General features: G+C 40.1%; 1 protein-coding gene across 3 annotated transcripts in view; it reads right to left on the reverse strand.

The window, feature by feature from the left end:
- Positions 1–553: 553 nt before the first annotated feature.
- The window catches only part of ANO6 (anoctamin 6), a 232,682-nt gene continuing 206,303 nt past the window's right edge, over positions 554–26,932 (reverse strand). For all 3 annotated transcript variants that reach the window (XM_069584509.1, XM_069584508.1, XM_069584511.1), the window contains 5 exons: positions 23,350–23,480; positions 15,942–16,147; positions 11,473–11,672; positions 9,659–9,764; positions 554–3,666 (listed from right to left, as the gene is read on the reverse strand). In XM_069584509.1, the coding sequence (XP_069440610.1) occupies positions 3,457–3,666; positions 9,659–9,764; positions 11,473–11,672; positions 15,942–16,147; positions 23,350–23,480 (853 nt within the window). In that variant the 3' untranslated portion in view covers positions 554–3,456. The remainder of the gene's footprint in view (positions 3,667–9,658; positions 9,765–11,472; positions 11,673–15,941; positions 16,148–23,349; positions 23,481–26,932) is intronic.

The following is a 26,932-nucleotide window of genomic DNA, read 5'->3' on the forward strand; positions in this document are numbered from 1 at the left end:
TTGCAGCCCACCAGGGTCCCCAGTCCCTGGGATTCTTCAGGCAAGAACACTGGAGTGGGTTGCCATTTCCTTCTCCAGTGCATGAAAGTGAAAAGTGAAAGTGAAGTCACTCAGTCATGTCCAACCTTCGAGACCCCATGGACTTGCAGCCTACCAGGCTGCTCCATCCATGGGATTTTCCAGGCAAGAGTACTGGAGTGCGGTGCCATTGCCTTCTCTGGGTTTAGCATGCAGAAGCATCTTTATACCATTAACGGGAAGCACCTCTTCCTACTAGCTGATGCAGCGCAACACTGCCATACCTGGTTTCCAGTTGGTGCCCTGTGCAGGCTCAGTCCCAACAACTTCTGCAGCAGCCCCGACTGAAATCCTACCCCTCCATTTTCCCCAGAAAAATCATGTTTTAAGTAAGTATAGGTTATGAAAAACATAATTTTAGGTATAATCCATATAAAAGTGCACATGCTATCTGAGTGACATATAACCGGTAAACAGATGTACGTCTGCTTTCTTAAAAACATTATGACAGTTGCATACAGAGTAGGTCACAGTATTGTTTTTAAAAATGAATTTATTAAAATGCTCATAATTATAAAAAGAATATTAAAATGCACAGAAATTTGCAAAATATTACAAACTTTACATCTTATGCCACAGTGTATGAAAAGCATCATGAATATTTCAGTTTTACTTAAGCTGTTCATACGTTTTAACTTTTCAAACATCTTAAAATATAATATGGACACAAGAAAATGGTACAAGAAGTGTTTCAACAAAGAGCACGTCCTGCTCCCCTATTGTGAATGAATGTTTCCTGAAATTCAAGATGCACGTGCAATTATAAGGGAAGACTTTCAGTGATAAACAGTTTGCAAGATGGTTTAGTTTTCAAACAAAAACCAAAGCTTTCCCATCCTATTGACGTAACTAAAATATCAGGGATATTTAGAGAAAAATCTCCTGAGTATTTTGGTCTAATGCTTTGATCTGTTAAAATTCACAGGCATCACAAAAGGATACAAAGTAAAATTTCTCTAGTGGTTAACCGGGCAGGTCTAGGGCCAGATTTTCCCTCATGGGTCCACTGCCACACCCATCCATTTTGCCAGGGGGCTGCCTCTGCTCGCATTTACAGATCCAGACCGCAAGTGCCTGCAGACACAGCCCCACATGTTCATCACCCACAAGTTAGCACTAGACTTACATGAACAATGGCGGTGTCACAGATGACCCTAGGTCTCCATTACAACCTGGCCATCTGGGGAGTATTGGCAGCGTCATGTATCATATTTGCTGCCTTTAAAAATGCAGAGGTTTTCTTCCCTCCTGTCCACAGAAGCACATTTTGAACTATGAAGACGATTTATGAAAACAGAAATGCACAATTCAAGTTCTATTTTATATACAAGGAGATAAGGCAAGAACATTTCCTTGTTTATAGTTCCACAAACAGTGAGTAACTGCCAAATCCAACGCTAGGAGACAGTCCTACGCTTCAGAGAAGAGAAGAGGTAATAGAGCGGAGGAGGCACCACTTTCAGGAGCAGTGTCCCAGGTGAGTGGGGGAAGGGGCGAGAATGCTTCCCCACTGGGAAGAATGCATTTCTCGCTCCCTCTGTGACCAGACCTCACGTGGCCTGTCATGAGCACTCTTTGATCACACATACCCTTAACATTATCAAGAAAGTTAGTGAAATGATCCTGATTCACTGGGACAATTCAGAAGTCCAGAACACTGTTTCGCTGAATCCTACATTAATACTCCACCCTCCCCCCCAACCCCCCAACCAACCTGGTTTGTTAACATTCATGGCAGGCATTTAGAACTATGACCTGGAGTGAAGCTGTTATATTATAGCAAGCCTGTCAATTTGCTCACTGGAAAGTGTTTCCTTTCTCTTCGCTGCTGGGATTCTAAGTGCCTCGGCTCCTGTGGCACCTGGGCATTGAGCAGCATCTTAATGGGTGGCGAGTGGCCCATTTAGAGAGAGTGAGGTGCCAGACACTCTCTCTGCACCCAGCCCTGCCCTGTCACCAGTAACGGGTGAGAGGTACGGGCCCTGTGTCTTCTCTAGAGCCTATCAGAAGGCTAGGCATCCAAAAGGCAGTAAAGTGCAGTAAAGAATGCTGAACTGAATAAACCGAGGGCAAGATGTACACGGTGGGACAGGAGTTCACCAGGAAGTTACCTCCAGCTGACAGCAGGGTTTGTGACCAAACCAAATTTTTTTTTTTTTTTGACCCTTAATTGCCTGATTGGCTTGATAGGAGGCTGAAAATTCAAATCAAATCCAGTCTCTTTTCTTGTTTGGGAATAATCTGGGTATCCTCCTGTTTCTCCGTCTCCCTCCCTAAAAACACTCCCCGGGTGCAAACATGCAATTACAAACAAGTTCCTGGGCAGAAAGTAAGAGAAGGGAGGATGTGCTGAGCTACCTTCACTATGGCAGATGCTTTGGTAGGCTGATCACTAGGACGTGCAGAACCCCTCTTAGGAACACAGTGAGGTCACACTGAGGAGACCTGCTGTTCTCTTGACGTGCGCAGCACTGTGCTGATACAATGGCTGTGAGCCAATCACAAGGGTCCTTGCAATACTATACTTCCTAGATCTAACAGATAAAGGGCAACTAACTGGTGGGGACTTGATAGGCTCATCTTTTCCAAACCATTATGTTGATAAATATGTAATTTTAATCACTTGATTTCATTTTTTTCAAGATATGACGTATCTTTAGAAGATATAAATTAATTATCCTGATCAATAGCACAAATATGCTCAGAAATGCTATCTTCATTTCAATCCATTAAGAGTCTTTCTCCGAGATGGAAAGATAGGCCAAGAAGAAGACTGAAACTATTTCCTCTTACTACCTGAGGTTTCCTTTTCTATAGGAACGTGATAATACACCTAAATATTGTAAAGTCTTGGGTCTATCTGCAACTTAATACAGCATTCAAACTGAATTCTGTGTTAGATATTTTTAATCACACAAGAGCTTTAATGATGGTACTGTAATGGAAGGATAACTCTGGAACAGGTCTAGCAAAAGTGAAGAAACAAAACAGTGCCTAAAAATAAAAAAAAGATCATGTGCTTGAGAACAGAAAGGAATGAAAATAATCAAACGAGGAAAAAAACCCACTCTGCTTTGGTAGATGTTGTTTCTTTAAGCACATGAAGAGAATTCCTGTGTGTGATTAAAATTCCAATTTATCCAAAAAAGTAACATTTTTGGTCTTTCTGGTGATTAGTTTTATGCCCTTCTTGAACTCAATTTTACATTTTCCAGTTCCTGCATCACTAGCTGAAACTGAAAAACAATCTGCATGAAAATGGCGATAGTTAAGACTTCTATTTGCCAAAGTGATTTGACTTAAACATTCTCATTAGTGATTCATAATAACTTTTGACAGAGCTAAATTCTTTAAAGTGCTTCTCAGAACATTACGCTCTTAGTCGGATTTTGGTCGTAAACTGTTCTCTACTGCTGCTCCTATCATCTTCTCAGCGATGACTCCTATATTTTTGGTCATGTCCTTGAGGTGATTCTCATGAAGAAGCTTCTGGGTTAGGTATTTTTCTCTCTTGATCTTGCTTTTCGTGCTTTTCGATACATCTGGAATTGCATATGAAATGAAAAACTTTACAGAATAGATGATATGCTGCGGGAGAGAAAAAAAAAAGTCAGTCACAGAGAGATGGAGGGGAACACAGAGTCTCTTCCATTTATTTTTGCCGGTCGTTACAGCAGTGTATCAGGACAGGGTGGTAGGTGCTTAAGCTCCGCCTCCATGGCATGGTTCTGCACGGATCTACATTTTGTTACTTCCTAAATTCAACCATACTATTTGCTATGTAGAGAAGAATCTATCTCCCTAACATCTAGAACATTCACCATGGCACTGATGATGTTATGACATTTTTATGTGTGTTCCCTTCCTGTCTTATTCCCAGGCCTCATCCCCAAAGGTAAACACTAACCTATCTATCTGAGTATATGTAGATCATTTTCATTTATTTTTGAATAGTTTAACAAAGTATGTATATATCCCCAAAAGAATATCTTGTTTAGTTTTACTCACTTTAAGCCTTATAAAAGCAATATGGTGCAATCTTTTGAAAATTGCTTTTTTCCATTCAAAGTTAATTTTTAAGATTCATCAATGTTACTGTGTATAACTGTAGTCCATTTTCACTTCTTTATAACATTCCACTGTGTAAACATACTTTATTTGTTCCCCTATCAAAAGGTGTTGGGCTAGTTCCTAGGTTTTGGATTAGAAACAATGATGTTGGGAATATTCATACACTTGGATTCTGGAGAATACCTGTGAGAGTTTCTCAAGAGCGGCACCTGGGGTGGAACTGCTGAGACCCTGCTGCTGCTGCTGCTGCTGCTGCTAAGTTGCTTCAGTCGTGTCCAACTCTGTGCGACCCCATAGACGGCAGCCCAACAGGCTCCCCCGTCCCTGGAATTCTCCAGGCAAGAACACTGGAGTGGGTTGTCATTTCCTTCTCCAATGCATGAAAGTGAAAAGTGAAAGTCAAGTTGCTCAGTCATGTCCAACTCTTAGTGACCCCATGGACTGCAGCCTACTAGGCTCCTCCATCCATGCTATGTTACATGAATGTTCAAATTTACAAGATGGTACCAAACATTTCCAAAACAGCTGGCACTACCACCAGCAGTGTGTGATGATTTCAGTCACTCTTTATTGTTGTCTGCACTTATTATCATCACTTGTTTTTTTTTTTTTAAATGAACATGATGACTATGAAATGGACTTTATTTCACTTTGAGCTTTCCTCACATTCCCCTAATGACTAATGAGCTTGAAAACCTTTTTATTTATGCACCATTCAAAAACCCTAACCTAGCAAGAGGATAGAGATAACACAGAATAGACTTATTAAGAGTGTTATGGTGGGAGATAAAATTTATATAGATTTTATGTAGATCAGTTTAGACATGACTCACTGAGCAAAGACTTTAAGGAAGTAAGGAAGTGAAACATCAGGAGAAAGGACATTTTAGGCAGAGGGAACACCTAGCACAGAGTCCACATGGCGGGCGGAAGCCTACTGGGTGTATTCCAGGGAGGCTGAGTGAGTAACATCAGGGAAGTAACAGAGCGTGGCTGGATTGTGCTGGGCTTTGAATGCTATTATAAGGACTCTGGGTTTTACTTGAAGTGAGCTGTGAAGACAACAGGGAGTCCAATTAGTAGACTGCTGCCCTAATTTGAGCAAGAAATGACGGTGGCTCCAACTTCGGGGCAGCTGCACAGCTGGTAAGAAGTGGTCAGATTTGTGACATATTTTCAAAGCAAAAGCTAACAGGATTGGATGTGAAATAAGTGACAGAGAGAAAACAAGGGGGGCTTCAAGAATTCTGGCCTGAGCAACTGTTCAGATGAACTGCCATAATTGAAGGGAGAGGCAGAAACTGTGGACAGAACAGATTTAGGGCAGGGTAGGGGGAGAATATTGAGTGGATTTAAGAAAATATGGGAATCTAGGGCAGTAGATTTGAGGTATCTGTTAGACATCCATGCAGAAAGGTCAAGTATGCAGTTGGATTGATGGGTTGAGCTCAGTAGAGAGGTTTTCTGGGGATATCCATTAATGAGTCACAGGCATACAGATAGCACTTAAAGTCTCCAGACTGCATGAAATCACCAAGGCTGTGAGTAAAGAGAAAAGACAACCAAGGAATGAGCGCCAGGATCATTAAGAAGAAAAGGCAGGGCTGGCAAAGAAGCTAAAAATGGGACTGCCTAGTGAGGTAGGAGGAAAGGCAAAATATGTGTGTTCCTGGGAGCCAAGTGAGAAAGAGTGTCAAGGAGGAGTGATCAGTTGTGTCAAATGTTTCTTTAAGTTAGGTGGTGTGAAAAATGGAGAATATTTTGAGATGAGAGAGATATTAGTGAGTGTGAATGATGGAAATCACACAGTAGTAAAAAGGCAAAAACTGAGGTCAGAAAGAGATTTAGTTTAGGTTTTTTCCCCCCATTTATTTCTGAGGTAGGTAATATTTATAGATATGAGTATTTTCTATTAAACCACCCTTGCATTTCTGGGACAAAGCCAATGTGGTATGATGTTATCTTTTGAAAATATGTTGCTAGATTCAGTCTGCACATTTTAAAAAGACCTTTGCACCTTATGTATTGAGTAAGACTAACTTATAATTTCCCTTTCTCATTCTCTTCTTCTCTGATTTTAGGATCTAAAAGGAGATGGAGAGTATTTCCTCTAACTTTCCACCTGATCTCTGGAGGACTTTATATAAGATTGAAATAAAGTATTGTAGAACGTTTGGTATCATTCTCCTAGAAAGCCTGGCCTGGTGTTTTCACTGTGGTCCAATTTTCCAGTTACTCAAAGTTTTGCTATCACTGGAGTTTATGTTACCATCTTTAGCATTTTGAAGATATTAGACCCCTCTCTTCTAGCTTCTATGCTGTTGTTAAAAAGTCTACTCTCATTCTAACCTTAATGTTCTTGGTTATCTTTTTTTCTCTGGTTACATAAGATCTTCTCATTGGTGTGATGCATTTTCCTTACAGTGCTTGCAAAATAAATGTGGGCTTCTTCAGTACTACTTCTTCTCCATTATCCTTCTTTTTTTTTTTAACTTTTTTTGAAAGTTAGTTTTTCTCCTTCTGTCTTCCATATCACTTAACTTCTTTTTTTTTGTATTTTCCATATCTTTCTGTGATGTGCTAGTGATAATTTTTTTCAGATCGGTCTTTCATTTCACTAATTCTCTCTTCAGATTTGTCTAAACTTCTGTTTTATCTGTATGTGAATATTTTCATTTCAACAACTATATTTCTATTTTTTTTTTTAATTTTTAGTTTTTTATTTTTTAAATTTTAAAATCTTTAATTCTTACATGCATTCAAAGTTCTATTTAATTACTTTCCAAAATTGCCTTGTAATTTTTTATAGTTTCTTATTGTTCATTTTGGCTTGGTCATTTATTTAAACATTTTCATATATAGTTAATATATATTCCTTATCTGATAATTCAAACTCTTAGAGTTACTGAGAGTCCAAATCAGTGTTCTCAGGTTTTACTGGCTAAATCTCATTCATTTTATTATTTTAAATTTCCCCTTTGTCATTGTTAATCCTTGATAATTAGTTCATATTTGCTTATCCCAACCTGGGGAAAAAAACTGAGGTCTAAATTAAGGATACTTTTCTTCAGAGATGATGTACACTTCCATCTGCTCTGAGACAAATCTAGCCTTTTGTGTGGTCCCTGGCTGAATCTAAGGGTCTAAAGTTCAGCTCGTCTGCCTCACTCTGACCCAAGGCTTGGTCTCTTTGAACCTTTAGTTGGAGGCCTAATAACAAGAACTTGTTCTCAGAGCACTCCTGAACTTCAAAGGTGCTCACTACTCTATCTTAAGCCATTATCTTTTTCCCCTCTTTTTATATTCTCTTTCCTTCTAGTAAGCTTAAAACTGCAAAGAAAATCATGTTTCTAGCTGGTTCTAAATGTTTTATAGTGAGATGGCCCCTCACAGTATCCAGTTCATAATGATATCAAATGGAGCCATCTAAACACTGGCAACTACATATTTGAATATAAACTAGTAACTCTTGTCAATATACCAGATACTGTACTCTACTCATGATACAGTGAACTAATGAACTACTTTCCTCAGTTAATTTTTGATAACTATTTAGTTGGCTTAAAGCTCAACATTCAGAAAACGAAGATCATAGCATCTGGACCCATCACTTCATGGGAAATAGATGGGGAAACAGTGGAAACAGTGTCAGACTTTATCTTTTTGGGCTCTAAAATCACTGCAGATGGTGACTGCAGCCATGAAATTAAAAGACGCTTACTCCTTGGAAGAAAAGTTATGACTAACCTAGATAGCATATTCAAAAGCAGAGACATTACTTTGCCAACAAAGGTCCGTCTAGTCAAGGCTATGGTTTTTCCAGTGGTCGTGTATGAATATGAGAGTTGGACTGTGAAGAAAGCTGAGTACCGAAGAATTGATGCTTTTGAACTGTGGTGTTGGAGAAGACTCTTGAGAGTCCCTTGGACTGCAAGGAGATCCAACCAGTCCATTCTGAAGGAGATCAGCCCTGGGATTTCTTTGGAAGGAATGATGCTAAAGCTGAAACTCCAGTACTTTGGCCAGCTCATGCGAAGAGTTGACTCATTGTAAAAGATCCTGATGCTGGGAGGGATTAAAGGCAGGAGGAGTAGGGGATGACAGAGGATGAGATGGCTGGATGGCGTCACTGACTCGATGGACATGAGTTTAAATGAACTCCGGGAGTTGGTGATGGACAGGGAGGTGCTGTGATTCATAGGGTCGCAAAGAGTCGGGCATGACTGAGCAACTGAACTGAACTGAATACTAGAAAAATTATCTAAGCCAAGTAGCCTGTCCCCAAACCAAATACCTCCTGTTTCAGCCTGCTTAGCTGCTAAGAGGAACCATGTCCTTAGTTCTAGTCAGTGAGATGCAGGTGAAGGTCTGCTCCAGGGGCTTCTGGCAAAACTTTTTCTTTCCTAACATAGGAACAGGTATGGCTAGCATCACCCTTTTTCAGCTTCTTCCTGCCTAGAACATAAACATGTTATTTGGAGTTGTGGTAGTCATATTACAACCATAGAGTGACATGTAATGAAAGTAAACCTACAGAAGACAGATACATTCCTTACACCAGGGATTCGGAATTGATCCAGGAGTACCCCCCTGCTTCCAGTGAAATCTGTTAAGTGGGAAAAATCAACTCTTACTTGTTTAAGCCACTGTAGATGGGTTTTTTGTTTCTTGCAGTTAAATGTGATCCTAACTGACCACACCAATCAAGTAACTTTTGAACCTTTAGAATTTAGTAGTAGTTATTCACTCAGTATAAGAAGTAAAGTTGACTAGATCAATTTCAAACTGATAGCCACCTTAGTATTTTTCAGAGCTGGTAAATTTCAGGGATGTAAAAAATTATTATAAGAAGGTATAATGTGAAAATGCAATACAAATAAACTATTACAGCAATAAAAGTTTCTTCAGGAAGATATCTTACTTATCTTGAATAAACCTCTTCATAGCCTAATATGGAGCCCAGTTCCCCAAACAAAAAGGCCTTCAATTAATACTGAACTGAAAGGAATTGAATCTCCCTAAGCCCACATGCCAGAGAAGGCAATGGCACCCTACTTCAGTACTCTTGCTTGGCAAATACTATGGATGGAGGAGCCTGGTAGGTTGCAGCCCATGGGGTCGCTAAGAGTCGGACTTGACTAAGTGACTTCACTTTCACGCATTGGAGAAGGAAATGGCAACCCACTCCAGTGTTCTTGCCTGGAGAATCCCAGGGACGGGGGAGCCTGGTGGGCTGCCGGCTATGGGGTCACACAGAGTCGGACACGACTGGAGCGACTTAGCAGCAGCAGCAAGCCCACATGCTTTCAACTTTACAGCAGACAACCAACTTCATTTAATTACTGAGAGCATTATGGGTATTCTCAGGTCAAATTTAACAAATGTTATAGAAATAATTATTAACAAGAGATTAGACATATTGTGTATTTTAAGTGGCAACACTTAAAAGTTAATAAATGATCTGCAAATACACTGTCTTATAAACTATTTCAAAGTGAACTTTTCTTACCTCCATGACAATGATAAAAGCCAGCTTGGCTGCAATCACATGCCAATAATAGATGTTGTGTTTATACTCTTGTTGGTGTCCAGGAGGGTACCGGAAATCACGATACCTGGAAAAGAGATGGGGGCATTTCAGGAGATCATTCTTTCTAATCAAATGTAAACAAGGGCCCATTAAAAAGTCATACTTAATGCAACACTCTTTTAAATTGGTCATCTCATAAATTTTCTCCAAGCGTTTCTGGGGTTTTTTTTTTTTTTTTGGCCGTGCCATGTGGGGTCTCAGATCCCTGGCCAGAGACTGAACCTGGGACCACGGCAATGAAAGCCCAGAATCAGGACCATGAGGCTACCAGGGAATGCCCGGAGTTTCTCCGGGAGTTTAATTTGATGACAAAACCCTGAAATAACTACTGCAGTAATACTTCATGTATCATATACCATACGTGTCATATACCATACAAGATGTCATATACTATACAAGATGGTAATGATGGTTTCCATCTTTGTAAAAAAAGAACAAAAATATCAAAATTTATCCCTGCTTCTCAAAAGAGTGTAACTAAAACAAATTACCATATTTTCAGAAACATGCTACAGAGAATATTACCTTTTTTTTTTTTTATAGTTTTCTTACCTAATTTCCTTGTTGTCAGACATCATATGCTATTGCTTGAGTGTATCTCCCTTAGGTAGCAAATCTCTAACTGTCCACCTGTAACCTATTAGACCTGGAAGTCTAATTACTCTTTAGAATTATGTAAAGTAAAAGTAAGTGGATGCAATGTGTGATTCTGAAGAGGCTTTGCTATGTGTAATTTAGAGACATTTATTTGGGGCTTATTTATGGTTTTTTCATTGTGTTGTTGAGAATGTGAATAGGAGACAGCTTTGAGGAGTTTAAACTTTAAAGTCTCTTTAGGTTTTAGACTTTGATTGAAAAAAAACAAAACTACAATACCATGCAGTCAACAAACATATCAATTAGTAACTTAGTTGATGTACACTGTTCACAGTTGATCTTATCAGCCATTAAAATCAACGCAAAGAGCTCTGGAATACTTTTAGAGAACACTGCTAGGCTGGGCCGAGGTATCAACCGTTTTTGTCTCTGTATTGCTCTGTTAAGTGATGGTACTAGTTTGTCATCATTCAGTACCGTCAGGTTGTGCTTGAATAAAATATTAGTTGTAACAACTGAATTATCTTGCTTTTTGGAACTCTCCGAGTTTCTTAATTTCTAAGATGTAGGGCTTTCCCCCGAATAAGTCTTTTTGTTATCGTTTGAAACTCTCATTTTAACATCGTGCCTTATGGGGGCTTCCCTGGTGGTACTGTGGTTAAGACTCTGCCTGCCAATGCAGGAGACATGGGTTCAATCCCTGGTCCAGAAAGATCCCACTTGCCATGGAGCAACTAAGTCCCTGCACCACTACTTCTGAGACGGTGCTCCGCAGTGAGACAAGCCACCACAAGGAGAAGCCTGCACACCACAGCAGAGAGTAGCCACCACTTGCCACAACTAGAGGAAGCCCAGCAGCAGCAATGAGGATCCAGCACAGCCAAAAATAAACAAACACATCTTTTAAAAAGTGATAGAAATACTTTACAATTTGTGAAAAATAAAATGCAATCCTGCCTTATGGTTTGGCTTGGAAGTTCTAATCTTAATCTGTAGTAACTTTTATATTTTATACTTTTTAAAGTCTGATGGAAAAGAAAGCGAGAAAAAAAATATCTAGCAACTTCATTTAAATACCAAATAGAATGAAATTACAATGAAAGTCCTTTAAAAGAAGAACTGTAAGCAGAACTTGCCTGCACGTGTCATATTTAGACCCAGCGTATGGACTTTCCTTGACTCTGCTTTTAAAGTCGGCAGTATTGAAGATGGAGAGACTTATGTTGATGTATCCTTCCATTGTGTAGTCTGGGTGGTCCCCATATGGCAGGATGGAGAAGGACCAGTAATAGACCAGCCGGGGGATCATGTCTGATGTGAATGCAATGATCATGGCCTGTGTTGGAAGAAAATGGTAGAGAGGGTATTAATTTAGAGCCTTTATAGCTAGGGTTAACAGACATGCCAAAGTTACATTTTCATCAGTTGAGTTTTTAAAATTAAAGATTCAGGAATTGTCAAATGGATATAAGTAGTGAATGTCCTAAAACTTTTGAGCAGCTGCTTTAAAGTAGTTTGTTTGCTTTTGGTCTTTGAAGGGAATGTCCAGCAGTTCACCTGCAGTTAAAAAGCAAGGCCCTGATAGTTGCCTATTATGTATCTTAAGTACAGTAAGAATAGTTGTAGACTAGGGTATTGTGGATAACTTGAGAGCCACTTGCATATGTTACATGTAACATATTTAAAAAAACCAGAATATAATAAAATTCAATCAACCCTGGAGCACTACTTGATATAATTTAATCTTTATGACTTAGAAGGTCCTTCTGCATGTGAAAGGACTAAGATCAATATTATGAAAATAAGCTGGCTTTATATGATTCCTTTGTAGATAAATAATTGATAAAAATTGCTTTTTTAATCACTGTCTCTTAAAAATAGAATACTAACTGATAACAAATATTTTCCTTCAAAGTTGTACTTTTTCCCCTATAGTATCTTGACTTGTTGAGATAACTCAACCCCACAGTCTGATTTAAACTTTCAGTATATATTTATGTCTGTTGCTTTATTAGAGAGCAAGAATTCTTTATTATTCAATAAAATATAGTAGCAAGAAACTGTGTTGGGATTGTTCTATTCACATAATCAAGCAATGATATCTATTTTGTTAGACTTAGTGTCTAAGCCTTTCAACTTCCAAAAGGTTAAATGGATAAAGTCAGAAAGATTATAGTTATCAAAAAACTTTAAGAGAGTTTAGTGTGTTTCCACATTAAAGGAATAAATATGGATCAGTCTTAAATCTGAATCTGTGTCAGGGAGACTTTCAATAGGATCTAAAGCTATTATTAATTACATGAATTTCTCCAGAGTTCAAATTTGGGCTTTAAACTCTCCAACATGTAAAACTGGTGTCACGGAAGGAGAAAGTAATGAATATACTTCAATCCAAATTCTATGTGAATAAACATAGCTAGATGTTTCAGCCATTTCTGAAGCAGAAGAACAGACATGTTTTGCACAACATGATTTTAACAGTATTCATCTGAACATATGGTTTAGACGCAGTGAGACCACAAGCCAACAAAGATCCCATGCAAAGCAAGAACAACAACTGAGGGGCCTTTCTATTGCAAAATTTCCCCTGCCAGAACCAGCTCTGTCATTGCCTCTGATGTAAAGTCTCTCTGGGTGTGTATTCTTGCCTGTCGGTGGTGGTGGTGGTGGTGTAAGGCAAGACTATTTTACTTTTCCCAGATTTCAACAGATTAAAGTTTCCTGTTATCATTTAATTCAACTAGATCTTTTTACAGAATCACCTGCAGATGTACTTCAAGAAGCTACACAAATTCCAATACGGAAGATAATTCTATTGTCTTTTGACAAGATATTCTTTCCTTCGGAATTCAGCTGCTCTAAGACACATCACAGGAGCACAGATAAATGCAGTGTGCTTCATTTCCCATGCTGTTCCAAACACAATTTTCCATTGATAGCAAAATAAATTAAAATTGGTCTTCAATAGCAGATGCTCTGGCATGACACAGCAACGTCAATTCAGCTTATTTATTGAACCAGTAGCTTTAAAATGAATGATTTTATACCAAACTCTGGCCTGATGCCCTTTCAAATCTTGAGGAGCTGTTCTCTTCTTCCTCCTTCCTAAAAGTTCCCCTATTATGGAAAGCTAGCTGTTACTGAGCATGTGAGGCTGGGAAGGCACAAATTAGGTATGCGAGGGGATAAAATACATGTTTAATTCTTATAGAATTATGTGCAAGAGGACCTGCAGCTTGGAATCTCTAACACCTTAATATGGAAAAAAGGACTGTCCATAGTTTAACTGGGCTTCCCTGGTAGCTCAGATGGTTAAGAATCTGCCTGTAATGCGGGAGACCTGGGTTCAACCCCTGAGTCAGGAAGATCCCCTGAAGAAGGGAATGGCAACCCATTCCAGTATTCTTGCCTGGAGAATTCCATGGGCAGAGGAGCCTAGTGGGCTACAGTCCATGGGGTCGCAAAGAGTTGGACACGACTGACCAACTAACACTAGTCACTACAGTTTAATTGATAACTGAATAAGCAATTTCTCTAGTGGATAATAAGCCAGCACCTGAACTATAAGAACAAACAACTACTGGACGAGAACCAGTAGCACCAATCAGTGGGTACGTGTGCGCCTGTGTGCACACACGCATGCAGGTAGAGCAGCCTTGAAGATACAGCCAACTTTTCATCTGCATTAATGGTGAGGAGCCATGCTGGGGTGACGAGGAGAAGGTGCCTCATACAATTAAGACAGGATGCTCGAGTAGTGGGGAGTAGGAGTCAATTGAATTTTCTGGTTAGCTGAAGGTCAAACAAAAACGTTTTAGTTCCAAACCCTGTTGCTAAAAATTTCCTTAAAGCATGTAACTCCACGTTCCAGCCTGGCTTCATGTCATATAGTATATTGAACATGACAGATTCATACTTTTATGACTGTGGAGCTTGAAAGGCCTCACTGTTGTATTTCTGAACATCAGCCTATGTTTTGCAGCGCAGTGGATGCTGAAGGTGGGGGCTACCTGGGTGAATGGAAATGGATATAACCTCACAGTTGTTTTTGTGTGTGTGATTTACCAACTTTCTCCAAAAAGGAGAGACAGTAAGTGATCCAAATAAACTGAGGGTTCTTGGGGGTGAAAGCTGGGCTCCAGATAACTTATTGTGTAAAACTGTGACCATGGTCTAGACAATGACATATTGTAAGATTCTCGTGCCTCTAGTTTCGACACCTGGCAAAGCTTACAGAGTTGCTGTAAATGCTGCTGTGTGATAAAGATGATAACAGAGTGAATGCATGCACGCATGCTCAGCCACTTCAGTTGTGTCTGCCTCTTTGCGACCCTATGGACTGTAGCCCACTAGGCTCCTCTGTCCATGGGATTCTCCAGGCAAGAATACTGGAGTGGCTTGTCGTGCCCTCCTCTAGGAGTGATAACAGAGTAGCTGCTAATATCCCCACAAGGACCAGGCTCTGTGCATCCCCTGCACTGACTCATTGAATTCCCCATACACCCTCTGTGGTATATAATAGTCTGAAAATATGTGACAGGGAATTATTCAATCTACAGCTGATAAAATGAAGCTTGGAAGTGTTAAGGTCTGGGTGGACGCCCCTCAGCTGGGAGCCTGACCCACAGGCACTGCCAGATTATTTTCTGTTTCTACAAGGGCTCGTGGGAAAAGGCAGGGGACTCAAGGCAAGTGGGACTTGATTAAGAAGTTAAAACTGGAATATTATTTTGTTAACCTGGGAGTGAAATTGGCAGTGGAATAAGGGAGGAAATAACTTTGAGTGTCTGGATACCTCTGGGGAAGGAGGTTCCCCGATGGGCTGGCATTGGGAACTGCTTTGCTTGACAGCTCCCTGCCAACCCATGGGGGCAGCAGTAGGGAAGCAGACAGACTGTTCAGACTAGTCCATAATCAATACAGACTGCAACAAGTGAGTTCTGTTCCCTCATCACTCAGACACATGCAGGACATGAAGGTGCTTAGCTAATGACTAACACTGGAGAGCAAAGACCAAGGGTGGGGCGAGGAGGAGAGTTGGGACCTGCCCTAAATCCACCTCCTTGAAGAACCTCTGTCCCATGACACAAGGAAGGTAAGGAATGATGGGGAATACACAAAGCACATAGTTCTTCACCAAGTAGTTACTAGTTTAAATTGATAGTTTGGAATATACAGTAAAATATGCTCTTATTTTAGGGTCTACAAACTCTAAATGGATAGATTTCTATTTCCATTATAAAAGTACTATTTGATAATTCCTTTTATAGTCATGTGAGGACTAAAAGAGTTAGTACTTACTGTTAATATTATTACCATGTTTCTATTGAATAAAACTAATAAATGAGCAACAAAAGCATAATAGTCACTATTCTTAGCAACTGCCTCTGTAAGAGGTCTTGTAAGTCACCAATAATAATTATAAACAAAATATATTAAAAATAACAACAATTACATTTACAGCAACTATGTCGTTTATGTGATGGAAAGTATTAGCATCTTTCTCCCACATTATGAAATACCAAACACTGGATTCCTTAGGGAGCAACACGCATGCAGTTTTGGATGTTTCAAGGTCTTTACCCTGCAAAGCCTATTTACTCACATTGGTCACCACAGCCAGAATTGCTATTCCTTGCATGATGGGCTGCCATGCTCCGATGTCCTGGGCTTTTTCTGGCACCATGCGTCTATACTGGGTAGTCAGTTTCCACGCGTCCACTCTTATTTCCAATATATTGTTCACCAGAGCCAACAGAGGGGCCAGTGGAAAAGAGGCCACAAATAAGGTGACGAACCCAAACTGAATAACTGTCAATGGAACGGACACACATCATGGAGTGGTGGATGGATGGAAGGACGACCCGCATTCCTTTACTCTTATAAAGAGAAAGGCAAGCAGTGAACTAAATCCCAAAGAGAAAAGACAGTCATGGTAATAATAATGTTCAACAGTGAAAGAATCAAAACAAAAGACATATAAAGTCTCTGGAAAGAAGTCTAAATATAGCCTGTTTACTTCACAAATATACACAATAGGAATAACACATTTAAAAATCTTTAATCAACCTCAATTACTTGCTGGCAATACACTTGGGGCACTTTAAGTAAAATGATTCATTCCCAGTGTAGAAATAATAGAATGTTGGGAGAGGATTTGTGATTTAAGATTAAAAAAAAAAAAAAGAAAGAAAAGGGATATTGTGGAAATATCTAAAGTTAAAAAGAAATAAGAAATGTACCTTTGGGAGAATGTTTAGAGAAAATATACGGAAAACAGGCAAATGAGCAAGCTCCCCTGAGTCTATGAATGCAAGGGAAGCACATTTTGAGAATTTGTGATACTGCTACAAATCATGGAAATGTATGCAATAAGTGTCTTAATAAGTCAAAATATAATCCTTCAGGAGCTTTTAATTTTGATATTGTGGCAGTGTGTGTGGTCACAGTAAGTTAAAATTGTGCTGGTGGCTTGATTCTTTTCTCTTTGTCTGAAATTTATGTGGCTTTGCTATAGATGGGCAGCACAGACTTGGAGGGGGTGGGGGACTGGACCACAGGGAGGGAGCAGTGAGCTGTGATAAGGCCAGGGATCTAACTGGCAGACCTTTGAAGTAAACTACCATAGGTATTTGTAACTGAGACAGTGGATGAGAGGAAAATTTACAGCCCCTTTAGGACTACTGCTCAGCCAAGAGGCAGGGACCACTCTGGCCAAGAAGGGCAAGACTGTGGAGGTATAGCTGTGTAGGAGGAGCTGACATTTGCCTCTGATCTGAGAGGCCAGAATGTATTGCAGGAAAGCAGTCAGGGTTGGAAAGACTTGGCCGATCTACAGGCCAGGCAGGTGCCACTGTATTCAGGGAAATCAGACAGGCAAGGACCACAGCTAATGACATCACAGAGTGTGGCACCAACAGTGATGTCAACATCCATGACTCACCCAACCCTAAAAGAACTCATCTGCCTCCAGGGGCCTGGCAAGTAACAGAAATGTGTGGCACAGGTACAGTAGCTGGCAAAGTGGCAAGTGGATGTCCTAATGAAAGGTGCCATATTGGAATGAGGGCCCCATGCTGCCAGGTCCCCTTAATACTCAAGTCAGAAGGGGGAGCCTGGTGGGCTGCCGTCTCTGGGGTCGCACAGAGTCGAACACGACTGAAGTGACTTAGCAGCAGCAGCAGCAATAAATCCAGTTAAAAATCCAAATGAGAAAAGACATAGTTGATAATGAGAACACAGGCACAGACTACTTAGAAATAAATTAGTGAGAAATGTTAAGATGGTTATGATAACTGACTTAAAAATAGAGAAAAACAAGTAATGATGAATGAATGGTATGATACACCATACTCTTAATTGGGAAGATTCAAGTTTGGGGACATATTAAATTCCTTCTCCAAAAATAAAATTTAGAATTTGAATGCAAATTTAGTTAATACTTCCAAGTGGATTTAAGGAAAAAAAGCTGGAAGTTGAGGCTAAAGTTCTTCAAAAAATGTATATAACTACACAAGTAAAACAATGAGGTGGGACATTTAAATAACAGTGTTAGGGATATTTCTGCAAAAGGATAAAATGGGACCACCTCTAAGAGATATTAATGTATACTATAATGCTATGGTAATTGAAACAATTCAGAACTAGTGCATTAATAGACAGTATGAATTAAATAGAATAAATTTCAAGAACAGATGGAGATATTCATGGGATTTCAGTATATTATAAAAATGGATGTTTCAAATCAGTAGATTCAAGTATTGAAGTAATTAGCTAAATCATCAGAAGAGCTGGTATGGAGTCTTCACTTTTGATATCAAAAGAAATTCCAGATGGTTTAAACATTTTTAATTAAAAAAAAAAGCAGAAAAAACCAAGATGGTTTAATCTCTTCTGATATTCAGGTGAGAGGAACTTTCTAAACAACTTCTGAAACCAAGAACAGCCAAGGCCTATCAACAGAGCAAGGCAAAAAACATCCATTGTAAAAACAAAAATAACCCTTGCCTGAAACTTGCTCCTGATCCTGAATTGCTCTCTGATATGCTTTTTTTATTAATAAGTCACGCTTCTTGAAGCAGCCCCAACATTGATTATTTCTCTGCCATTCAAAGCTCTCCGTCTTCTGCGGCCCTCACCACGGCACTGAAACTCGTCTTGCTCACTCTGTTGGTGGCTGCACGTGCCGAAGCCAATGTACATTTTCAGTCCTTGTTTATCTGATTACTAGGCAGTTCTCTCCCACCCCAGGCAGCTTTTGACATGGCCAAATATTTTCTTCTCTGTGGAATGTTTTTCCCTGTTGATTTTTGTTTACTTAAATAATTTTTAAAAACCAAGGTAGAAGTGGGTGTGTACATACATACATACACACACACACGCACACACACACATTTCACTTTTAACTGCTGGATAATTACTTTACAATGCTGTGATGGCTTTTTGCATACGTCAACATGCATCGGCCATGGGTATGCATTTGCCCCCTCCCTTCTGTACCCCTCCTCCCACCACACATATTTTTAAAGGCTGTCTAACTATCGTGCTTCCTGTATTTTTCCCCATAGTCCTAGCAGCTATGGGGACCCGAGCTCTTGTTTTTTTGCCTCCCTGTCCCTTTACATTATGCTCCCTTTAGTCAACGTTCACATCCCTCTCAAGCAAGGTGATAGATGTCTCTCCGTCGCCGCCAGTGTTCTCCCAACTGTTCTGCTGTTCTTCTCCTTGTGGATTTCTTCCCCACACTCTACCCTTTAAATGCCCCCTTTCCCCAGGGCCTCCTCATCCATTCTCCACTTGGCAGGCCTGAATCATCCCCATGGCCTCAGCAATAGCTTCTCTTAGCTCCTGACTGGTGAATCCAACTTAATAATGGACCTCACCTCTCTGATGTCTCACAGACAACCTCACGGTCAAAATATCCACCTTACAACCGTTTCCTCAAAATCAGCTCCTCTCCTTGTATTCCATCCAGGAGACTTGTATTCTGTCTCCTGGAAGTTAGCTCAACAATTCTATTCCTCACCTGCCACACTAGTCATCTCTTTAACACCTATCAAATCTGTCTTCCTTACCTAAGCCCATAGACTCCACTTAGGTGCTTTTGTCTGGTTACCTGGTGTGGCCCCCTATACATCCTCTTCCCACCAAATATGGGCACAAACCTAAAATATTATCTTTCATTCTGCTGCCAGAATAATTGGATTTTCTTCAATATACACCTTATGCAATTTTCTTGCTTACAAATATTCAGAAGTGTCTGTATTTCTTTAAGGATAAGTTCAGGTGTCCTGGCTAAGCACACAAGATCCATCAGGGTATAGCCCTTGCTCACCTGATATTTCTTCCTATGGCTCCTTTGTTCTAGCCATACCTTGTTTACTTGCCGTTCTCTGAACTGGCCAGGCTGTTTCATGTCTTTGTACTTGTGACTGCATCCATCTCTCTGCATGAAATGTCCATTATCTCTATCACACTTTTGATAGCTACCTTCCAATCACCCTTCCAAAATCTAGTTTATCACCTGTTCTAGGAAGTCTGATTTGTGCTCACCTGCTTAGCAATCCACCAAGTACTTGCTATCCCTCGCTTGGCCCTGGGAGGCCAGATACCAAGTTTTGCTTGGCTTGGTATCCTCAGCAACTGATACAATGTTTGGCACAGTAGTTGCTCAATGTTTGTGAGATGGATGGATGGATGAATGAATGAATAAGTGATTAAGACATGAGAGGCCTACAAATCCTTCCCAATTGTCCAGCTGCCATTTTGGAATGTTCATCCTGCAAAGATGAGGAAGCATCAGTGCAGGTGGTAGGCAGAAACAGCAGAGATGGGGGAGTGGGGGAAGACAGGCCTGGTCCTGGACAGTGTAGGGGACGCTTGGGTGGGTGTAGCACCGTAGAGGGAAAGAAAGGAGTAGGTACAAGGAGATGTTGAAGAACCAGTGATATTAATTACAGTAAATTAAATGGAGAAAATAATACATGAGGGTAAGATCAAGTGAACATGCAAGGATGGAAGAGGCAGTACCAGAGACGAACAGAGCCCACTTCATCACTTCCCTGCATTTCATTTATCGCACCTGCACACTGGGAAGGTACCACTAAGTAATCAAGAGACTGGTGTTTATGCTGTATAGTGTTCTAAGTACAAAACAGTACCCTATGGCTTTTAGATTTTAAATTTGACAGACAATTCTTTCTCCTATGTCCTGTGTCTGAGTTCTCAGAAGTCAGGACCATATACTTAGGGAAGCAGTTTTGGTTAACAACCCAGGATTACTCTAATAATCTCAAAGGATGGTGGGGAATTCACTACCAAAATAAAAGAATTTCACTCAAAAAAACACAGGCCATACAGAACCTGGTGGGGGCTGCTGGGGCAATGCTACTATTCACTCAATTAACAGCTGTATTTGTGTGTGTTGAACTCCAAGTTCAAGTCCCTTAAATAAATATTCATGAGGGTCCAGGCAGCAGTGCTCCAACTGAGGACTGGAAGATGCAGAGGCCTGAGCGCTGCTTCCAACAGGATCAGTCCAGCTTGGGAGAGAGGCATGCGCACAACCACACGCCGTCAGGACAAGAGTCAAATGCTACTGATGCCCAGAGGGGAGAGCAGGGAATCTGTGTGAAAAGTTGAGGGCTCCTGCTGAGGCTTGGGAGGGAGGGAGCCTTTCAAGCAGAAAAGGGAAAAGTTTGTCCAGGCAGAGGGGAGTTCTAGGTCCCTTCATGGGGACCAGAGCTGGTAGCTGCTCGCGAGTCCTAACCAAGCATGAGGGGACGCCTCCAGGGTTGTCTGTCAGAAGATGATCCCCTTCAGCATCTAAAAGGGTAGATGGTGCTATCATTAATGAGTAAACTGTGGGGATGAGCTCACCACCGCAGGCACTCTGTGTTAACTTTAGAGCAACAAAAATAATTCGAAAGGCATCTGGAAATTCTATCTCCCATAAACCCAAAGAACAAAACATAGATTTCACTTTGGTTTCGAATACAGAATAACAGATGGCCTATGCTTGGAAACTGATTAATTTTCTAATTCATTAGGAGTTATGTGAATAATAGAAAAGCAACTTAATCTGAAAAAAAATTGGGAGAGGGATAAATTAGGAGTTTGAAATTAGTAGATAACTATTATATATAAAATAGATAAATGACAAGGTCCTACTGTATAGCACAGGGAACTATATTCAATATCTGGTAATAAATCATAATGGGAAAGAAAAAAAATTAAAAATCTCTCTATAACCCCTGTTATTCCATCTTGTCTTATGCAGGAGGGTGAGGCTGAATTATTATCTTTATTATTATTTTAAAATATAGTTTCCTGCATGAAAACAGCAAGACCTTGTTGTTTATTTTATATAAAGTAGTATGTATCTGTTACTCCCAAACTCGTAATTTATCCCTTTCCCTTTCCTCCCTTGGTAACCGTACGTTTCTTTTCTGCGTCTGTGAGTCTGTCTCTGTTCTGTAAATAAGTTCACTGTATCATCTTTTTAGATTTCACATATAAGTGATATATTTGTCTTTCTCTGACTTACTTCACTTGGTATGATAATCTCTAAGTCCATCCATGAGAGCCCAAGTTATTTAGCTGGTAATTTTTTAATGAGACTATGAAATTCTAAAAGTCCTATCAATTTCTCCCCAAAGCATGACCATATAACTTTTGCTTTCTATACCATTTATTTGACTAACTACAGAAAAATAAATTTTTTCCAAGTTTTTTTTGTGTTAAAATAACAAATGGTATTCTGCCCCATACTATTATTGTTATTAATGCTGATAATGGCTCCAGTAAGAAATATTTACAATTATGACTCATTTTGGAATACAGATAATTGTCTTGTAGTCCTTTTGAAAATAAACAGAATAAAGATAGCTTCTACATTATGGACTGCGGCTACACCCTTAATTGAACCTGGTCATGAAACATAACAAAAGCAGAAGAGAAATTCAAATCAGACTTCTTGCTGCAAAGCACTGTTGACTAAAGAAACTACAAGAGGAACCATTCAGAAGCAGATGGGTTTCCACATATAATGTATATTTTTAAAAGCAATTATTTTATATATAGAATGTGACTTAATAAAAACCTCCCTCTATCTGCAGACTTATAAAGGAACCACAAAGGGGTGTCTCTGCAAACACACAAACCCACATGCATAAATGCAAAACCTGTCAAAATCTTTTCCTGTTTTCCTAAGCTTAAAAAACTGTAATTCAATGCAATGGTGAGCTGAAAGGGCACAGATACAAAACATGTCCATTGTTAGCCTTCTATTAGATAAAAGTGTGTCATGCATAATAGAAAAGATGGTGTTTCCAATGGAAATCTATTTTGAGATGCATTCATTTAAAGGCAACCAACAGCTCAAAATCAAGTGAGGAGAAAGAGAGCCCAAGCAAATACTACAGAAACAGACAGAGACATCCAAGAAGGAGGGAGCCTGTATTAAATCTTAATTCCAGACCAGCAAAACAGTTTCAAATTCAAGCCAGTGATTTGCCATGAGGTCACTCAAGGAATTAGGAAGAAACCACCAACCAGAAGCAATAGATACAATGTCGAAGGCAAGTGTGAGATGGGGAGGGGGTTGGGGAGACCCTGTGACCCTTGTTCCCATGGGCTTATCTGTTCAGAAGGCATCAGCCAACAGCTGTGCTGCAGGAACTCCAGCCAGGGCTGAGTCACGGCTAATAATAGCTCTGAGTTCATCTTTAGACAACATGGTAAGTATCCTCAGAATTAATGGTGAAGATGTACCTCAATGAATATTCCATTTCATTGCTGTGTAATAAATTTTCAGCTTTGTGTAACACAAATATTGACAAAGATATACACAGTCACCATATTTGAAAGCCTGGTTGTATAATTTTACCTAGTGGAGAAAAACGGACTCCATTTCAATAGGCTAGATAATAATTTGGCTCTATAATCGATGCTTTGGGGATCCAAAGCATGTTCTAATATATTTCACGCAAACCAAAATTTCACTAGTGACTTACTCATTTCAAGATATTCATAAAATAATCCCAGTTTGCCCATGGGCTGCAGATGGTAGTCTTGTTCCCATCGTGGGATTATCTTTTCTGCTCCTGAAACGGTGTGACACCGTCCAAACACGTTCATGACCCAGCTGCCAAAAAGATCAAATTATCAGTCAGAATACTGTCAGACCAAGAGCATAAAAGTATTACTGATATTTTGAGCTGAACACATCATCTTTCCAAGAATTCAATTTCTTGTTTTCATGCTAAATTTATTTTTACTTCTGCCTCTCTATCCCAAAATATTTTGAAGAATAATATTGACTACATACCTGGTTTTATCACAACTGTAACTATGATTTGTCCTCCTACCTCCTATTCTTGCGGGCATTTTAGTTTTTTAAAAATACTTTTCCTCATTTGATTAACTTTAGCTCCGCACCACCTGTCCCAGCCCCCACCATTTTCCTGCTCTTATCCAAAGTGATCTTTCCAGACTGAAAATTACCAGAGAAGATAAACAAAGCATAGAGGCCAGTGTGCATGTGTTCGCAGTCATTTCTGACTCTCTGCCTGACAAGAATACTGGAGTGGGTTGCCGTGCCCTCCTTCAGGGGATCTTCCTGATCCAGGGATCAAACCTGCAATCTCTTGTGTAGCAGGCAGATTATTCATGTGCTGAGCCATCACGGAAGCCTGGAGGCCCGTGTGGTCCAGGGCAAAGAGAAAAGTAAGTCTCTTGATTGTGGGGGTTGGAGCCTAAGAGACCACAGTGAGGATTTGGGCATTTTTTTACACTGAAGGAAGTGGGGAATCATTAAGGGCACTGTGCAGAAAAGTGACATCCTTTGACTTTGGATAAGATAGATCCAAGGCCCTATTTTCAGCTGAACAAATTAAAAGACCAAAGATGTGACACATTTCCTTCAAGTCAGTGCAGAGCTCGGAGGAATCCTGGCTCAGTGCTCTGCCCCCAATGCTGGAAGCTGCCCCCAGAGCAGTCCTGTGTTTTCTCTTGGGTTATGTGTTTTTCTTTCTCAGAAGATTCTGGGCCAGCTGAATCCACCCCCGCCACCGCTTTTTAATGGCAATTTCTCTTGAAATTAGAAACAGTTGGCGTTGAAACAAGGTGTGCAGCTCTAGCTTGTAGGACTGTTGTCCCCTGAAATAACAGCTGGCTTGTGGTTTACTTGTCGAGTTCATCAGAAGATGCACCACAACAGCAAAACACGTAGCATCTGGTTAAGCTCTGGCTGATTACACAGCACATTTATAAGGATTTCACTTAAAGACCACTGTATGTGTTGCACGTGAACACCTGTATGTACACACATACCCACCCATATACACAAACTGTAAGATGTGAATTACAAATAGCTGACCATGCTGGATTTCCCACTGATCCTGATCTCAGTGTTAACTGCTCACTGACACTTCCCCAGGCTTGCTAAGGAGAGATTTCTCTACAAGCAACGGTGCCCTTGGCTTCACAATCTTTCCCCACTTCTTTCTTCTTTGACATTAGGGGAAGAGCAGGAGGCTGTGGAAGTGGAGGGGATATGGGTTCAGACATATCCCTGGATCTGAATCCACACTTCATCTCTTATTCGTTATAACTTTAGTCAAATTTACGTAAAATGGGGTGATAAAACCTACACTGCCCAGGGTTGTTGTCAGAATGAAATGACTCAGAACAGATGCGGATTTAGCAAACTTCCTAACATATCAAAACCCCCTGTGTGAGATTTTCTTTTGACAAACAGAGGCTAATTGGCTGAGGCCAACAGTAAATGAGGGCTAAGTTACTTAGAGTCTTGGCTTGCATCTCACTTCAGCACTTACAAGAATGACGTGGAGCACTTGTTGCTGGTGTTACTTCCGAGGCCACAACCCAGAGCTCTGTAATCATTCAAGTCTGAGGTTTGGCTGGGAATGCGCAGTTCTTCAGACATTCCAAGGGCCCTTGTGATACACATGGCAACAAAGACCACACGCATCCATCTCCCTTCATGACACCCAAACTCAAGATCACTGGGTTCTATTGGCTTAGTTTCTGCTCTGCCCTCATACTTTCAGCCTCAGCCTCTCGCAAAATCCTCTCCAGGCTCCAGAGAAGCAGGTCTTTCACAGTTAGCAACCCAAATCCATCATGACTTGGATTCAGGATGAGACTTCTGTCCCGGCAGTCACTTGCATGACTACCTCATCTGGCGCTTGTTCCTTGTACTGTACTGCCTCCCACCACCAATCATATTAGGTCAATCAGAAGTCCTGACTAGCTTGCTTTTCTGAGCTTCACACTCTGAGCCTCTTGCTCAGTCTGAGTTGAATGACTCATCTGTAGCAGGAAATCTTGGTTTGAAGTTCATCTGTTATTGTTCGTGGTCTTTTGGGTTTTTCTATTGGGTTATTATTCTAGTACAGGAATAGCAATTTAATTGCCCATGAGAATCAGCTATAAAACTTAAAAAAAGTATAGACACACTAGATACTTCTTCCCCTGGTCAAGGCTGGGGAAAAAGATTCTTCCTCTAAGCATGGGTTACAAAGTAATTTTCTTAGGAATGGACCATGCATATTAGTTTAACACTATCATTAAAAAATTGTCCTTTATTATTTACTACATGTAAAGTGTCGTGTGAAACACTTTACACCTCATTTTGTCTTTGTCTCTTTATTACCACATTTTATCCATATATTATAGATCATTACCATTTCTGTTTAGGATATTTCCACTTGCTAATTTTGAATACAAGCATCCTTCACTATCTGAATCGATTTGACTCCTGAGTTTACTGTCCCTGAATTTTAAGACTGAGTGTGTAGAGTGAAGAATACCTGTACTTAGGATTCTCTTATTGTATGTCTCTGATTCATTCCCTAGTCAAATTATATCTTGACAAGAGATATTTCCTCCTGTAAAAAGTCTGCTTTTTCTTATTATCTAAATAGTGAATGTTCACTGTGGAAAATACAGAAAACATATAAAAGAAGAGAATTACAGACATCCATTGTCTAAACACCAAAGGACAATGCTAAGACATTTTGGATGTTTAACTGTTTTTTTTTTTTTTTAACATTTTATCATAAAATTTCTTCAGTGAGTAGCTTAATGCAGAACTGTACTAGTTTTTTGTCAAGTACAGAATAGAATTCCCAGGAATGCTCCAATTATCAAAAAAGGAAGTGAGGTTGGGAAGGCCAAAAGGTCTAGGCTTGTTCTCTGGGTCCAATGAACAATTCCATTAATTTACTGACATTTGTATTTGAAGCACATGAGTCACTCGTTCACTCAGCTGGCTCTATTGAGGACCTACTAAATGCCACATGCTGATGCACGTGCTCGAGAGATCTCCCCAACCCCCTAAAGGGAGCCTAGATCACAGCATCATATGGCCTTCATCTGCTCTGAGAACCCTAGGCAAGCATCCCAAGTGGAGCTGAGGATGGAAGCAGGTGAATTTATGATGAAATTCATTTCATGGGTCACTCAGACAGTAAAGAATCTGCCTGCAATGCAGGAGACACAGAAGAGATGTGGATTTCATCTCTGGGTGGGGAAGATCCCCTGGAGGAGGGCATGGCAACCCACTCCAGTATT

The sequence above is a fragment of the Ovis canadensis genome, chromosome 3 (genome assembly GCF_042477335.2).
Source record: "Ovis canadensis isolate MfBH-ARS-UI-01 breed Bighorn chromosome 3, ARS-UI_OviCan_v2, whole genome shotgun sequence".
Lineage (NCBI taxonomy): Eukaryota > Metazoa > Chordata > Mammalia > Artiodactyla > Bovidae > Ovis > Ovis canadensis.